This window comes from Spermophilus citellus (genome assembly GCF_964194105.1).
Source record: "Spermophilus citellus genome assembly, chromosome: 4".
In the NCBI taxonomy this organism is placed as follows: domain Eukaryota; kingdom Metazoa; phylum Chordata; class Mammalia; order Rodentia; family Sciuridae; genus Spermophilus; species Spermophilus citellus.
The window spans coordinates 199955027-199971672 of record NC_138185.1 but is presented as its reverse complement, the minus strand read 5'-3'; the positions used below and the strand labels follow the sequence as shown (position 1 = coordinate 199971672).

The 16646-nt window shown below is 39.5% G+C and overlaps 1 protein-coding gene across 1 annotated transcript in view; it reads left to right on the top strand.

Moving 5' to 3' along the window:
• NEK9 (NIMA related kinase 9) overlaps positions 1-15484 on the top strand; it is a 40225-nt gene extending 24741 nt beyond the window's left edge. The window contains exons 15-22 of the mRNA XM_081292597.1: positions 562-670; positions 1336-1497; positions 3113-3283; positions 3546-3605; positions 8332-8546; positions 9585-9746; positions 11405-11614; positions 13037-15484. Coding sequence (XP_081148723.1) covers positions 562-670; positions 1336-1497; positions 3113-3283; positions 3546-3605; positions 8332-8546; positions 9585-9746; positions 11405-11614; positions 13037-13159 — 1212 coding nt within the window. The 3' untranslated portion in view covers positions 13160-15484. The remainder of the gene's footprint in view (positions 1-561; positions 671-1335; positions 1498-3112; positions 3284-3545; positions 3606-8331; positions 8547-9584; positions 9747-11404; positions 11615-13036) is intronic.
• The last annotated feature ends 1162 nt before the right edge of the window (positions 15485-16646 follow it).

Here is a 16646-nt window from a genome sequence, read left to right as displayed (position 1 = left end):
ACTCTGGGCGAGACTGGGGAGTGTGTAGTTTGAAAGGCATATTCAGAACTATACTGTTTGATTTTGTGTTGGGTTGGAATATTGGATTTGTTGTGAAATTTTAAACTTATAGGGGAGGATATTTTTATACTAATTCAAAGGCAACATGGGTTTTTAAGAAGTTAAACACTTTTGACCCCCTAGATGAAGTTAGATCACATGATGTTTCATAGGCTGGAGAGAATCTTCAGGATTTGAATTCCCTGCACTTTTGAGGTATGCATTGTGAAACCAAGGCAGATGTCAATAATTGTATCCTTACATAAATACTTCTGGGATGGAGAGTTTTCGTGTGGTATATCTTAATTTAGAATGTAAAAATTTATTTTCAGAAAGCCTTGCTTCATATGCTAAATTCTGTGTTTGCATTTTGAGCTTGTTTCTTTTTGTATTGTGTTAAAATGGAAAGCTACCTACACTCTTTTCTTGGCAACCATTCATTTGGTCCTCATCCATTCTCAGCCTGATTATTTCTCCATTTTTTCTCTCACAAATCTTTGCTTTCTCTTTTACTTGTTTCAGGCATACCATGAGGTTCCCTACACTACCTCCTTTACATTGGCCAAGCAGCTGTCCTTTTATAAGATTCGTACCATTGCCCCAGGCAAGACCCATACAGCTGCTATTGATGGTGAGTTGATTTTCAACTATATTGTGTCCCTTAGGAGCTCAAGTGTTAGCTTTGCTTTGCTTTTTTTTTTTTTTTTTTTTTTTTGGTACTGAGAATTAAGTCAGGGACGTTCAACCACTGAGCTACATCCACAGCCCTTTTTATATTTTATTTAGAGACAGAGTCTCACTGAGTTGCTTAGGGCCCTACTGAGTTGCTGGGGCTGGCTTTAAACTCACAGTATTCCTGCCTCAGACTCCCAAGCCAACATGTTAGCTTTTCTTAATGACATTTTCATCTTCCTGATTTTCCCCATCTAGTATTGTCCTTAACAATCAGGCATTCAAGCACACATTTTTTACTGTTAATCATTATAAATGCATGATAAATATATTTCTCTGAGAATACCACACCTCTGATGCCTGACATATTGTCTCTAATTAGTACCCTTTATGTATTAGAAGTTAGGTAGTACCCATTTTCCATATTAAAAATACAATATTGGAGACAGAATAAAATATTGAGTCGATTAATGGATCTAACAGATTGCAGTGCTTAGATTGTGTAGCCTCCATAGATCCAGGATCATGTGGCTAGCTAACAACCAGACACTAATGCAGGGACTCATTATGTCTTCCTTCAGTAACCCATTTGTGCCTGGTTATTTATTTTGGCTTCTCTTTCAGAGCGAGGCCGGTTATTGACCTTTGGCTGTAATAAGTGTGGTCAGCTGGGCGTTGGGAATTACAAGAAGCGTCTGGGAATCAACCTGTTGGGGGGACCCCTTGGTGGGAAGCAAGTGATCAGGGTCTCCTGTGGTGATGAGTTCACCATTGCTGCCACTGATGGTGAGTTGTCATTTCCAGCTTTCTGAACAGATGGATATGTTTTTATTGGAACTAGTTTTTATATAGCTCGATTATGATTTACTTTTTTATTTATAGGAAATCAATGGCCAATTATTATATATCTTGAGAGTCATTGACTTTTTGTATGTTAAATATAGTGATTTTTTTAAGGGTCAGATTTCTAGATAATAATGAGTTGATTTCTAAGTTCCTTCCTTTTAAATTTTTAATTAATTTTTTGTGTAAAATGTTTTCAGAATTATCAAGAATTTCTGTCTATAGCTTGCCAAGCACCACACTGGTACCAATTATCAGTAACTAGGTAACTGGAAAGAATATAGGCAGATCTTTCAATACTATGATAGAGGCGTCCAACTAGAGGCATCCAACTTCTTCCAGTGCTCAGTCCTCTCTCCAGAGTGAGTTCATTCCTGAAACTTTATATTATTCAACAGCCCCTCAATCTAAGTGTTACAAAAGATAGCCCAGTTATCCTAGGTGATTCCTAATGCCTATTATCTTAGCATAATCATTAGTAGAACCCTCCTTCGAATTAAAAGCAAAAAGGCCTGATTTGGATAAGAATCAGGATCCTGGATTTGGCATCATAGACAAACAATGTATTCTTATTTTATGCCCAAAACATGTTACTCTGCAGCCTTCCCGTCTATAAGTGGCAGCTCCATCCTATACCCTTCATCCCATTCATCAGCAACTCCTATTGATTATCTTCAAAACATACCTAACAACTTATCATCATCACTTACTATAGCTGGTCTCCCCGCTTCCACCCTGACTTCTTTGCAGTTTCTTTTCCTCATTGTAGCCTCAGGGATCCTTTTAAATACCTCCTGTTCAGAACCTCTAAGGGCTTCCTACATCAGTCAGGAAAAACCGGAGTCATCATAGTAGCCTCTACAGTCCTGTATAACCAGGACTGTAGACATCTCCTCATCTCTCCTTTGACCACTCTGTCGTTTGTTACTTTGCTCCAGCCACAAGCTCCTCCTCATCCTTTTGCACTTATTTTATCTTGCGCTTGCTGTTCCATCTGCCTAGAAACTCTCTCCCTCATTTCAACCACATTTCTACTTAAGCATCCAAAAGTACTTCTCTGACCACCCTTTCTATAATAAACCCCTTCCTGTGATTATTTTTTTTCTGCTTATTTTTCATCTCCACTTATCTTCCTTCATAACACACATTACTCCCTGAAGCATTAGATATTTCTTCGTATATTATCAGTCTCTCCCGCTCCAGTGTTGGTTCCAGAGGAGCAGGGACTTAATTTTGTTCACTGCTCATTCACCTCAGGCAGTGCCTGTCATGAAGTAGATGTCTAATAAATGTTTGAATGACCAGTAAAAAGTTGTTGAGTGAGTAAAGCAGTGTATGAATGGCAATACATAGGAGCTGGGGGTTTTTTGTTGTTGTTGTTGTTTATTGTTTATTTTTTACCTGGGTGGGATCAGGAGGAATTTAGGCTTCTGTAGGGGAATAAACAAATTACCCTCATTTGGGACAGTTTTCTATCTCTAAAAAGATGGGGAACTCAAAAAGTTGGGAGGCCAGTGTTCCAATAAATGATATTCTGTTTAATTTCTTTTTTTTCTAGATAATCACATTTTTGCTTGGGGAAATGGTGGTAATGGTCGCCTGGCAATGACCCCCACAGAGAGACCACATGGTTCTGATATCTGTACCTCATGGCCTCGGCCTATTTTCGGATCTCTGCATCATGTCCCAGATCTATCCTGCCATGGTTGGCACACCATTCTCATAGTTGGTAAGGGTTTCATATGTGAGGGATTGGGATGGCTTGGTCAGGCTTGATCTACACCTACAGTACTATTGGTCATATTCTTGGAAAAAAAATATTCCTGTAGTAAAGAGGCTACTTCTCTAAGTCTTATAATGGACAACATGCCCTAATCATTATGAAGTTATCTGGAGTCTGAGATAGCAGTTATTACCTCCCTCCTGATTTCTCCTCACTTTTCCTGCCTGTGTCTGTATACAATGCTTACTGACTGAATATGTTTCCTCAGAGAAAGTCTTGAATTCTAAGACCATCCGTTCTAATAGCAGTGGCCTCTCCATCGGAACTGGTAAGTAGCAGTATCTCAGGTACCACTGGTTTTCTGAAGAGTGGGTCGTTGGATTAGAGTTCATGTACTCTCCAAAACTAAAGGGAAAACAGAAAATTTCTTTGGAAAATGAGGTATATATAGCGATTAAGAGGAAAGATACTATGTTGGTGAGTTTCACAATAAGTCATGACTTACATTGTGGCCTGGTAGAGTACATTTTTTGCCTTCAACACATATGGAAGTAATTAGTGGCTTTCTCATACTGTAACTTGTGCTGATCCTTTCCTTACTCTCCTAGGGGCCATGTGTTCTCTCTGTCCTTTGCGCCATTGTATTCTCTGGGGTATTCCATTCTATAGAAACCGTCCTTCAAAACAGGCTGTCGTAGCCACACATGGTGGCACACACCTGTAATCCCAGTGGCTCAAGAGGCTGAGACAGGAGAACCAAGAGTTCAAAGCCAGCCTCAGCAAAAATGAGGCACTAAGCAACTTCGTGAGACTCCATCTCTAAATAAAATACAAAATAAGTCTGGTGATGTGGCTCAGTGTTTGAGTGCCCCTGGGTTTAATCCCTGGTACCACCACCACCACCGCACCCCCCACCAAAAGAAAAAAACAAAACAGGCTACCAGAAATGAAAGTCAACTAAACTTTCAACATAGTTAGGAAAACGAACCAAGCCAGGTGCAGTGGCACACACCTATAATCCCAGCAGCTCGGGAGGCTGAGCCAAGTGGATTGCAAGTTCAAAACCAGCTTCAGCAAAAGCAAGGTGCTAAGAGCTCAGTGAGATCCTGTCTCTACATAAAATACAAAATAAGGCTAGCGATGTGGTTCAGTGGTTGAATGCCCTTGAGTTCCACCCCGGTTACCAAAAAGAAAAAGAAAGAAAGAAAAATGAGCCTGAGTTTTCTGATAATTTTACTTTAACTGCTTTCTCCATGTTTCTCTGTTACTTGGGACTATCCATGAAATTGACTATTCCTCCTTGGTCTTTCACCTGCTAGAAGTTCCTGTAGATTTGGTATCTCAGGACCAGTTTTTTCATGGAATCCAACAGATAAAAGCAGATTAATTCTCCCAAAAGAAACAGTTTAAAATCTCATCTAGACTTTTTGAACTTTAACTTACATATACATTACCTCTTTATACTTTTTATTGGTTTCCTTAAGTAATCCATTGCTCATGATTTCTGATTGTGCATGTTAATGCCTGTCACAAATGATTAAATATCATTTTGCTAAGTACAGTTCTCTTTTTCAAGCAAGGGCAAAAATTTGTGTATTTTTTTTTAATTCATTAAATTTATCCATATTACCTAGAAGAGCGTCTAGCAAATGGAAGATGCTGTGTGAATATTTATTGATTAAATATGTCATACCCTTCCATTGCAAGGAAGAGTGTTTCTTGTTTCTTGTTCCATTTGTACAAGAGTGAAAATGAACAGCACCTCCAAATAGTCTATAGTTTAAAGTGTAAAAAGCAAGTTTCAGCAGACTATGTACCTTTTTATAAAGTGTATTTTTTTTTTTAATTTATATTTGCCATACTAGGGATTGAACTCAGGGGCACTTTACCACTGAGCTGGCATCCCCATCCTTTTTATTTTTTATTTTGCCCAGGCTGGCTTTGAGCTTGTGATCCTCCTGCTTTAGCCTCCCAAGTTGCTGAGATTACAGAAGTGTGCCATCACACCTGGCACCTTTTTATGAAATTTTTAAACAAACCAAATAAATAATATATTGCTTGGGGCTGGGGTTGTGGCTCAGTGGTAGAGTGCTCACCTAGCATGCACGAGACACGGGGTTTGATCCTCAGCACCACGTAAATGTTAAATAAAGATGTTGTGTCCACATAGAACTTAAGAATAAATATTTTTAAAAAAATATCCCTCCAGCTCTTGAGAGACTCTTTTTTAAAAAATGAATAAATAAATAATATATTGCTTAAAGATACATTACACATATATTGATAAAATCTTTTTAAGAAGAAATGACATATATAAAATTAATCAAGGGCTGGGGATGTGGCTCAAGCGGTAGCTCACTCGCCTGGCATGCGTGGGGCTCTGGGTTTGATTCTCAGCACCACATAAAAAATAAAAAATAAAGATGTTGTGTCCACCGAAAACTAAAAAATAAAGTATTTAAAAAAATAAAATTAATCAAGAATGATTTCATCTGGGTAGGAGGCCAGAGAAGGAGGGAATTCTCTAGACAGATAAAATGAGTGTCAGAGCTTTCAATGACAGTGGGAATGTTCCATATCTGTGCTATCCAGAAGAGTAGTCCCTAGCCTCATGTGGTTATAGAGTGCTCAAAAAGTGGCTAATGTGACTGAGGAACTGAATTTTTAATTTTATTTAAATTTATTTATTTATTTTTAATTTTTTATTATTAGTTGTTCAAAACATTACAAAGCTCTTGACATATCATATTTCATACATTTGATTCAAGCGGATTATGAACTCCCATTTTTACCCCGTATACAGATTGCAGAATCACATCGTAATTTTATTTAAATTTAAATGACTACATACATTTTTTTTCTTAGCCAGGAATTGAACCCAGGGGCACTTCACCACTGAGCCACATCCCCAGTCCTTTTTTGGGAGGGTGGGCACGTACTGGGGAATTGAACTCAGGAGCACTTGGCCACTAAGTCATATCCTCATCCCTATTTTGTATTTTATTTAGAAACAGGGTCTCACTGAGCTGCGCAGTGCCTCACTTTTGTTGATGCTGGCATTGAACTGCAGTCCTCCTGCCTCAGCCTCCTGAGCCGCTGGAATTACATGTGTGCACCACAGCTCCTGGCTCCCAGCCCTTTTTATATATTATTTGGAGACAGGGTCTTGCTTAGTTGCTGAGGCTAGCTTTGAACTTGCTGTCCTCTTGCCTCAGCCTTCCAAGCCACTAGGATTACAGGCATGTGCCACTGCACACAGCAGCTGCATACAATTAAAGGCTACTCTATTGGATAGCACAAGTCTACTTTTAGTGATAGTATCATGTATTTATTTCATTGTTAGCATGAAAAATTGTATATATATTAAAATGGTCTTCTGTTTATCTCACATGTAACATAATTCTTAAAAGCCACTTAGAGTAAAAAAAAAACAAGCTTCAAGAGCTTATGTTGGAATCTACATATCTAAAGCTGCTGGAGTAGGATCCTAGTGTAGCATAGTAGTCAGTCCTCAAGCCAGCATAACATGGGATGATGATAAGCGATCCTTTACATTTAACCTTAGAATATATTATGAACAGTTATTTTTATTTTTTGTACCGAGATTGAACCCAAAGGTGTTTTACCACTGAACTACGTCCCTACTCCTTTTTGTTTTTTATTTTGAGACAGTCTTGCTAAATTGCTGAGACTGACCTCAAACTTGGAATCCTCTTATCTTTTTTTTTTTTTTTTTTAAGGAGAGAGAGAGAGAAAATCTTTTTTTTTTTTTTTTTTTTTTTTTTTTTTGTAGATGAACACAACACAATGCCTTTATTTTTATGTGGTACTGAGAATCGAACCGAGTCCCGCCTGTGCTAAGTGAGTGCTCTACTGCTGAGCCACAATCCCAGCCCCGGAATCCTCTTATCTTAACTTCCTGAGTCTCTTGGTGCTACTGTACCTCGCTTCAAGAAATATTTTTTTAGCTTTGGGCAAATTTATTTTCTTATATTTTTCTTTGGCCCACATCAAAATTCATTTGCATTTCCTGAGTGCACATCAGCTAGTCTTAATTATAGTAGCTTGAACCAGCCATATTTTTAAAATACATACAAATAGTCACACATGCCTGTAATCCCAGCAACTGAGGAGGCTGAGGCAGGAGAATTACAAGTTTGAGGCTAGCCTCAGCAACTTAGCAAGGCCCCATCTCAAAATTTAAAAATAGAGAGGGCTCAGGATGTGGCTTAGTGGTAAAGTGTCCCTGAGTTCAATCCCTAGTAGAAAAAAAAAAATTTTTTTTAAACATACAAATAATTGGGGCTGGGGATGTAGCTTAAGCGGTAGCGCGCTCGCCTGGCATGTGTGCGGCCCGGGTTCAATGCTTAGCACCACATACAAACAAAGATGTTGCGTCCGCTGAAAACTAAAAAATAAATATTTTAAAAAATAAAATAAAAACATACAAATAATCATCAAAGAATTTAACACTGAGATGAATGTTGAAGAATTCACCATTTGAGTGTTTCCCCAGACAAGGAGTTGCCAGTGGTGAGTTTATTTAGCAACTTTAAGAGATGTTTGACTCAAATGTTTTTGTGAACTTCTTTTTACTTTTATTTTTTATATAATATGGAACATTTCACAAATTTGCATGTCATCCTTGTGCAAGGCCATGCTAATCTCTGTATCATTCCCATTTTAGAATAGTAGTGCTGAAGCAAGCACTTAAACTTTTTATATGAGGTGCATATAAAGATGCATAGTATCTCCATCTAGTGAACTGTGTTTGAAGGGATTGTTCGGTAATGCATTATAATATTGATAATCTGCTGTGAATATAGGATAAGCAAATTCAGAAAATAGAAATGAACTTCAGTTATGAAGATCCTGACATAAAGATACCTTGTATAAAAACTTAACAATTTAGTCTCAAATATCTGACTTGCACTATAGCCATTCTACTTCATGCAACTCTTAGGAACCTTTCCAGGGGTAAGTGGGACCATTAGAAGCTAAATCTTTATTACTTCATAGCAAAGCTCTATACTTCTGTGGCATTTATCTGTCAGTGGTTCAGAACTCTAGCCCAGGAGCTGGTGGCGGCGGCCCTGGTGGTGGTGGCGAAGAGGAGGACAGTCAGCAGGAATCTGAAACTCCTGACCCAAGTGGAGGCTTCCGAGGAACAATGGAAGCAGACCGAGGAATGGAAGGTTTAATCAGTCCCACAGAGGCCATGGGGAATAGTTGTGGGGCTAGCAGCTCCTGTCCTGGTTGGCTTCGTAAGGTAATTCCTTTGGAAGATATATCTCAGATAAAATATATATATATAATATATATATCCATCCCTTTGCAAGGACTGGAAAAGAGATCTCAGGATCTCTTGGTTTACCTTGTCCTGTTAAACTGTTTTGTGGCAAGAATCTAGGTTTCTGATTTCTACCGGGAAAGAAATCACCAAAATGTTAATTCCTTTTTTCTTTCTAATAAAAGTGATAGAAAACATCCTCATATTTGTATTACTTAAATAGACTGTACATTAATATATATTCTACTTAGAAGGCAGTTTTTGTAGTGCATGTGTGCAAATACTAAGAAGTTCATAGATTTTTGTTCTCTTTTTAAAAGAGGAATATTGGGGCAATTGGAATGCCTTACAATAGAAATACAATTTATCAAAGTTGAGGTTCAGATAGTAAAAATGATATTGAAATATTTTTATTTTTGTAGAAAGTTAAATATGTAACCCAAAAGAATATGAACAAGACTGTATAGTGATCATTTTGACAGTGGTTATCTGGTGAATTGCTGGTGGTTTTTATTAGCATCCTTTGCCCATTTGTATTGTATACGTAAACATAAAGTTTGTGAAGTTTAAAATTTTTTCTCAAAAAAAAAAAAAAAAGAACTACAGATTTAAAGTTCCTTAACCAACAAGACTAAACTTGATAGTTATTTGAAGAATATAAGCACAGCCTCAGCCATAGTCTTTAGCAGTCTAGCAGTTAACCTTACTGTCATCACCTTCAAGCCTCCCCACTCATTGAATAGCCTGTCAGAATTAAGTGTGTTGGAAATGCACTAGATACTCCAGACTCTGTTCTTGAACTTGAGTCTGAATTTGCATCATTGTTACTCTACCACTGAAAGGTTTGGCGGTTTTGTTCCCAGTAAAGGTGAGCTATGTTGTTAACCACAGCTAATCTGCCCCACTAGAGGGTGCTGATGTTACAACAGAATGAAAGCTAGAGCAAAAGTAAGAAGGGAATTTGAGAGAAATAAAATTTCTGCAAACAATTGATGAGATTCTTTTTCATGTACATAGGAGCTGGAAAATGCAGAATTCATCCCCATGCCTGATAGCCCATCTCCCCTGAGTGCAGCATTTTCAGAATCTGAAAAAGATACCCTGCCCTATGAAGAGCTGCAAGGACTCAAAGTGCCCTCCACAGTTCCTCCAGAGCACAAGTCCCCAGTGGGACCCTGGGTAACAGCTTTTTACCTTGAATTGCCAACTGAGTAGAGTAACTGCAAGCTTTGCCTGGTCCTTCTGGACTCACTGTGTCCCCTGGCTTCCCTGGTCTTCTGGCTGCCCTGCATCCACTCTGTACTATTCTGTCTACTAGTCCTATAACTTTCCACCCAAGGCTAAACTGAGCTGCCTTGGATCAGTATTTTACCTGTTGCATTTCTGGAAGATTAACATCTTTTTACACTGAGCGTTCTCTTTTCTCTCTGCCTCAAAAGTACCAAAATTGAAATTCTGGAATTCTGATTCGGTTTTTTATGATACTGCTAGGATGGGTTGGAAGCTGTAACTATAAGAAGTAATGCTTGAAGCACAGGGCAGGAGTAACAGGTGCACCCAGTCTCAGCAGAAATGAAATTGTGGTAAATACTTCAATAAAACTGCAAACCAAAAAAACAGTAGAATGAGTCAGACATAACTTTTCTATCCTCATATATAAATGCATGACCAGTATAACGCCCCATCAAGTACAACCACAAGAATGGGAAGTTATATTCCATGTATGTATAATATGTCAGAATATTCTCTGTTGTCATGTATATCTAAAAAGAACAAATGTTTAAAATAATTTTTTTAAAGGATATGGGGAAAAAACTTCTGGATGGGAAGGCAGCAAACTTTTCTATAGAAGGCCAGGTAGTAAGTATTTTAGACTCTGCAGGCCATTCAATCTCTTATAACTATTCAATTCTGACATCACAGCACAAAAGCAACCCCAAATACAGGATGGGTATCTTTTATCCAAAATGCTTGAGTTCCAGAAGTGTTTTGGATTTCAAATTTTATCAGATTTTTGAATATTTGCATGTACATAATGAGATCTTGGAACTGGGACCCAAGTCTAAACACAAAATTTATATTTCATAGACATTTTATACACTATTTTATTGTGCCTGCTCTTTGATCACTATCCATCACATGAAGTCAGATGAGGAATTTTTCATAGGCATCATGTCAGTAATGCCCAAAAGTTTTATATTTGGGAGCATTTGGAATTTTCAGATTAGGGATGCTTGACCCATAACATAATGAATGAGCATGCTTGTCTTTCAATAAAACTTTATTTATAAAACAGGCAGTAGGCCAGAATCGGCACATGGGCTGTCATTTGTTGACCCTGGCTGTTAGGAAAGTACAATAGAAAAAGGAAGAAAATTCAGACTAGGATAATTGAAAACCTTCCCAGAAGAAGTAATAAAACCTTTGAAACTCGATGGTGAATTAGCCTTCTTAAAGTGCTGGCAGTCACACCTCTCAGATTTTTCAGAGTGATCCACTACATTTCATAAACGTTGACCCTTTAGATCACACTGTCCTCCACTGTGATCAGAAGAAGGACTTGTTCCAAACTAAATCATGCACTTTAAAATTGTTTACAGAATCCTTCAAAATAGGTCACTGTTCTTTTACCTTAGCCTAGTAGAGATGAAGGTGCTGAGAGTTCCCTTGTTCTGTCAGTTCCGGGCACTATGTAATCCCAGTACTTTTCTTTTTCTCTTAGACCTATTCTTGTGTGTATATGTTTTATCATTGTAGTTTAAAAGTAAAATCTGTTTGGATTGGGGAACTATAGCACCTGAGCAGACTGTCCTGCAATCTCTCTTTCTTGTCCCCAGCCATCACGGCTGAATCCTGCAGTACCATGTGCTGGGAAGGGAACACCGTTGACTCCTGCCTGTGTGTGCAGCACTCTGCAGATGGAGGTGGAGAGATTGCAGGGTTTGGTGTTAAAGTGTCTGACTGAACAACAGAAGCTCCAGGAAGAAAACCTCCAGATTTTTACACAACTGCAGAAGCTGAACAAAAAATTAGAAGGAGGGCAGCAGGTGAGAGCATTGAAAGAATCATTCAGTTTCTGAGTCTTTTTTTTTTTTTTTTTTAATCGCAGAAACAAAACACCAAGCACTGGATACATTAATTCTTTTGCAAGTCTGTACCTTTCATGGTGTAAATTTTGTAATGAATCTCAGAAGTATTGGACCTTGTTCAGGCACCTGGATTGAATCAGTTTCATCACCTAACTTCCATTGTGTGTGTGTGTGTGTGTGTGTGTGTGTGTGTGTGTGTGGTTTTTTTTCCTGTTTGTTGTTCCTATTTGCTTTTTTCTTTTACTTTTATTATGAAAGATGTTAAGCCTCACATTTCCTAAAATATATTTGTTGTCCTAGACAACAGTATTTTTATTATCACACCTAACAAATTGACACTAAATAAATATTCTCAATTTCATGTAGTACCCCACTGTGAAATTTTCCTAGTTTTTCCACAAAAATGTCCTTTATCAGACTAGAATTGAATCAGGAAGACCACATTGTATTTGATTGGCCTTGTTTAACCTAGAACAATTGCCTACACCACTATCACTACTTTAAATAGTTTCATGATGTTGATTTTTTTAAATAAATTGGGCCAGATGTTTAAGTGTTCCACGTTTTAGATCTGTCTTGTTCCCCTGGGGTATTATTTAATTTGTTCTTCTTTCACTGTGTCTTTTCTGAAAACTAGAAGTTGGATTTAAGGTTTGGTTAGATTCAGGTTAAATGGTTTGGGAAAAGCGCTTCACAAATGATGGTGTTTGTACCGTCTTTAAAGGGCCCTGGTATTGCTGCATATAGACTGTACTCTCTAGGAGTGGAGAAATAGATTCAGCCCTTGGCTTTGTTATTTATTAACTAAATGTGTTTGGACTCATTACTTTGTTTCTCTGAGCCCTGGTTCCTCGCCTAAAGAAGAAAATAATATGGCCAGCTCTTGCCTGCATCCCCCGCACGGGGCTACTATGAAATATCTTCCTAGCAGAGTGGAGATAAAGGTCAAGTGCTTTGGGCAATCTATTGCCAGGGGAGAGCCATGGAAGTTCGAAAAGCCAAACCTAAGTCTCCCTGGCTACCATACTGAGAGAAGACCTTCATGTTACTCATGGATGGCTTCCCGCAACCCACCCCATATCAAGGGTTTTCTTTATTTTGTTTTTTGTTTTTGGATTAAATGAAAGAATGCCTCTGAAAGTATTTTAGAAAGTAATATATACACTTGAGGTAAGATTGACAGCTCTAGTAGGCAGGAAGATCATTTTGTCCAGGACTGTTTCAGTTTTAAAACTGAGTTCTGTGTCCCAGGAAACCCTGTAGTCCTAGGCAAACCACAGCAATTGGAACCCTACCTTTGGAGACTAACATTGAAAACAGTCCTGAATTGCTGGGACCTGATGGCACTGTTGCTAATATGGAACTGGTTTCTCTGGACAGGTGGGGATGCATTCCAGAGGAACTCAGACAACAAAGGAAGAGATGGAAATGGATCCGAAGCCTGACTTAGATTCAGATTCCTGGTGCCTTCTGGGAACAGACTCCTGTCGACCCAGCCTCTAGTCTCCTGAGCCTATATTGCCCCCAGGAAACTGGGATCCAGAATACTTCACAGCACACCTACCGAACGCAGAGAGCAGCTTTCCTGGCTTTGTTCACTTGCAGACAAGGAACGCAAGGCGGAGGCTCTGAAGCACTTTCCTAGTACATTTGGAGAGTGGCATTGCCTTTTAGATAGGATCTAGGAGTGATTTTATTGTTTTGGAGAATGGAAGGGCCCTATGGCCCTAGCTTTGTCACCAGTGACTGCCATAGCAGCAGCATACCTCATCTGTTGATCCCCCCTTTGAAGAGGAGACACGGTGCTCACTTTAATCGCGCTGGTAGCAGCTCATATCCCATTTGTCATTGTCATCGTTGATCGGAAGCTGCCATGGGAATTCAGCACCAGGCATTGCACCTCTGGGTGGGGGAGGGAAAAGTGTGAAATGGGGGCAAGCTGGGACCATGTGTGGCCCACCCAGGTTCCTCTGGAGAGTGGCAAAGTATTCTGAGCCCTCTCAGGAGCCCAGAATCCAGGAAAATGTCTGGTGGAGTCAATCTAGGGTTTGTTTTCAGAAAGTTCAATTACTTCGTGCAGCTAAATGCTTTAGGAGGAAAAGTGGGCTTAGAATGCTTTTCCTCTGAGGGTTGATTGAAATGTCTTCCGTGAGGAGTAGACAAAGGGCAGGTCCCACCTCATCACACTGCTGGAGTTTCAGGCTGTGGCCAGTGCAGGGTGGGATTTCCCAGCTCTGAAAGATGCCTCTGAGAGAAGAGGTATCTCAGAGGGTTCAGTGGGGGCAGTGAGAAGAGCCTTAGGAAAATCACAAGGAGTGCCTCCATCAGTGCCACTGCCTGGTGTCTGAGAGGCATCAGGGTGACACTGAGTCTTCTACACCTGGGAAGCTTTTGTGCCTCTGCCTTTGTGGCTCTTCGAGGCCTAATCCCTTCCTGTATGTTTAGTCAGTATTTTTCCCCTTTTTGGTGTTTTTGAAGCCATGTCATAACCAGTGAATCTGAATCATCTTTCTTACTTGAGTGGCCCAAAGCCAGCACCAAACCCTGGAGGTCCCAGAAGCCTAACAAAACAGATTGAACCTGCCAAAAGAAAGGAGTTTGGCGGTGAGCTCACTTGTGATGTGCCTTTGTAGACAGGAGCAAGAGAAATAGTGTCCTGGAAGAAAACAATAACATATAGATAGTTCTAGGCAAGTGTTAGATGGTGCCCATGAGGATGTAGGCTTTGGGTTTCCACCAAGCCTTATAAAGTGTTCCTGTGGTAGTTAGGGTCACAGGAGCTGATTTGATGGTCTTACATCCTTTCTCCCTACAAGTCACAAATAGTTTTGTTTTCAGAAACCAAACAGATCTGTTAAATATTGCAGGAGGGCCTGTGTAAGGGAAAATCTGCCGTTTCCCTAAAATTGGTGGTATAAAGGCTGGCGCTCAGAGAAAGTCTCATCTCTGGGAATGGGCAACTCTGTCCAATGGGATCCTCTTTGGTTTGATGTCCCATTGTTTTCTCAATTCTGAGAAGAATAGTACATTAGTACTAATGTAGTCACTGAAGCCTTTTCCTAAAATAAGGGGAAGGCCAACCCTGAATTAAGGTTACAAGGTCTGAGGGTTTGCTATAAACCCTGACAGTTGGTTTCAGTTCATCATAAATGCAGCATTGGTTCCTCAAGGACTGACTGGCCTCTCAACGTTCCTGCATCCTGATGCTCACCATTTCAGCAGGCCTGAGCAGCAGGGCTAGTTTTGGTGTTCATCATGGAGCTGGCTTCTGCTCTGGAGCTAAGGGATATGGGTACGTTGCTGAGACTGTGGGGTGATGGTAAGTGTTGAAGGGGGCTCAAAGCCCTTGCTTTGTTTCTAGAGGAGAGTCATTCCCTAGCCGTGGAACGCATTGGTCAGTTTCTCTAGCATATTTCCTAGGGAAGTCTAGGTTTGCTAGTAATCTGCCTGAGAACCTGAGTTCTGTGCCTTAGAGACAATTGCACTTTCCCAAATTGTGCCCGGGACAACATGATTTTTCCCACCAAACAGCTATGCAAACAGAAACCAGTTCAGAAGTGGCAGCCATGTGTTGGAGAGAGTGAAAGTCAAGACAGCAGAAGTGCCTTTGAATGGTTTCCTGTAGCTGATCCCCCCCCCCCCCCGCTTTGTCCTGCTTTTCTTCTTTATGCGGTGCTAGGTATTGCTTTTGAGTTACAGTATAACCTGAGTTACTCCTCTATGCTGACACTGTTGCAGAAGAACTAGCTTATTGTTAGCCAGATGCTGGAAAGGTTGAGGGTGGAGTGGTTTGGCATTTCTGTTTTAAATAAACATTTAAACTCTCAATTAGTGCTGTGCCTCAGTAAGCCTGCGCATGGCCACCATCATTGGAGATAAAACACCCACATTCTGGATCTGAATCTTTGATTCCATGAATGTTTATATAAATAAATAAGTGTTCTTGTAACAGAAACAGCACAAGGAACATTGCACAGAAATAATCTCTGCTGCTTTTTCATATCTTATTCTTGCCAACAAAATCATTTCTGCTATTTCAACTTTTTTATGAAAACTTTGAAATGACAGTGCTGTAAGTTAAGAGGAAAGAAAAAAATTAAAAGAATGGTCCTTTCCTGTACTTACCTCCTTAGTCTTGTGGGGGCTTTTCCAAGTGATCATTTCAGTTTCTGTGTATAAAATTTTTCCCTCAAAGAGGCTGAGCCATATTTGGTCTCCCTGGCCTAGCACAGCCAAGTGACAACTACTCTTGGCTAAGCATTTTGCTGAAGTCTAAAACTCAAATTTCATTTGGTTCATCTATTCAAAAACATTCCTAATAGGACAGTTCCAAAGCAAGGATGTATTTTGGGCAAATCCATTCAATGCAGTCTCTGGGCCTCCAAGAAAGTATTAGAGATGGTAGCGTCAGAGCATAGCAGACAACAGTAAAACATGTCCTTCCTGCTGCAAAGCCAGAAATCATTTATTGCTTTAATGTTTAACTATGGAAATAAATGCACTGATCATTAAACCCCCCAGAACCATGAACATAAAGAGAAAAGCTCAACCGTCAAATCTCTGCTACCTCCTGGGTAGTGTGAAGAGTCATCAATCACCTGAAAGCAAATGTTGACCAGAAGGTGCTGTCCTGCATGAAATATGAAGAAATACTATCTCTGCACACACTTATAAATGAAGTGAATTTCCATGTGAGTTCCACCATGAGATTTTTCCCATAGCTTAACTTTTTGAACTTTTAAAATTTATAATGTTTACTTGGACTAAAGTTTCCTGGATAAAGTAATATAAAATATAGACATTTACAGGCAGCATTTTTGTGTCTTCTCATCCTATCCAGGAAGAGACTTAGAATTAAAGTTCTTACCTCTTCTCCAAATCCAAGTCAAGCTAAATTTAAAAGACTAGTAAGTGAATAAGCAAGGTCTAAACATATAGAGATCAAAGAGAACACCAGGCATTGACTATTGTTTTTATTTCTTTGGCAATT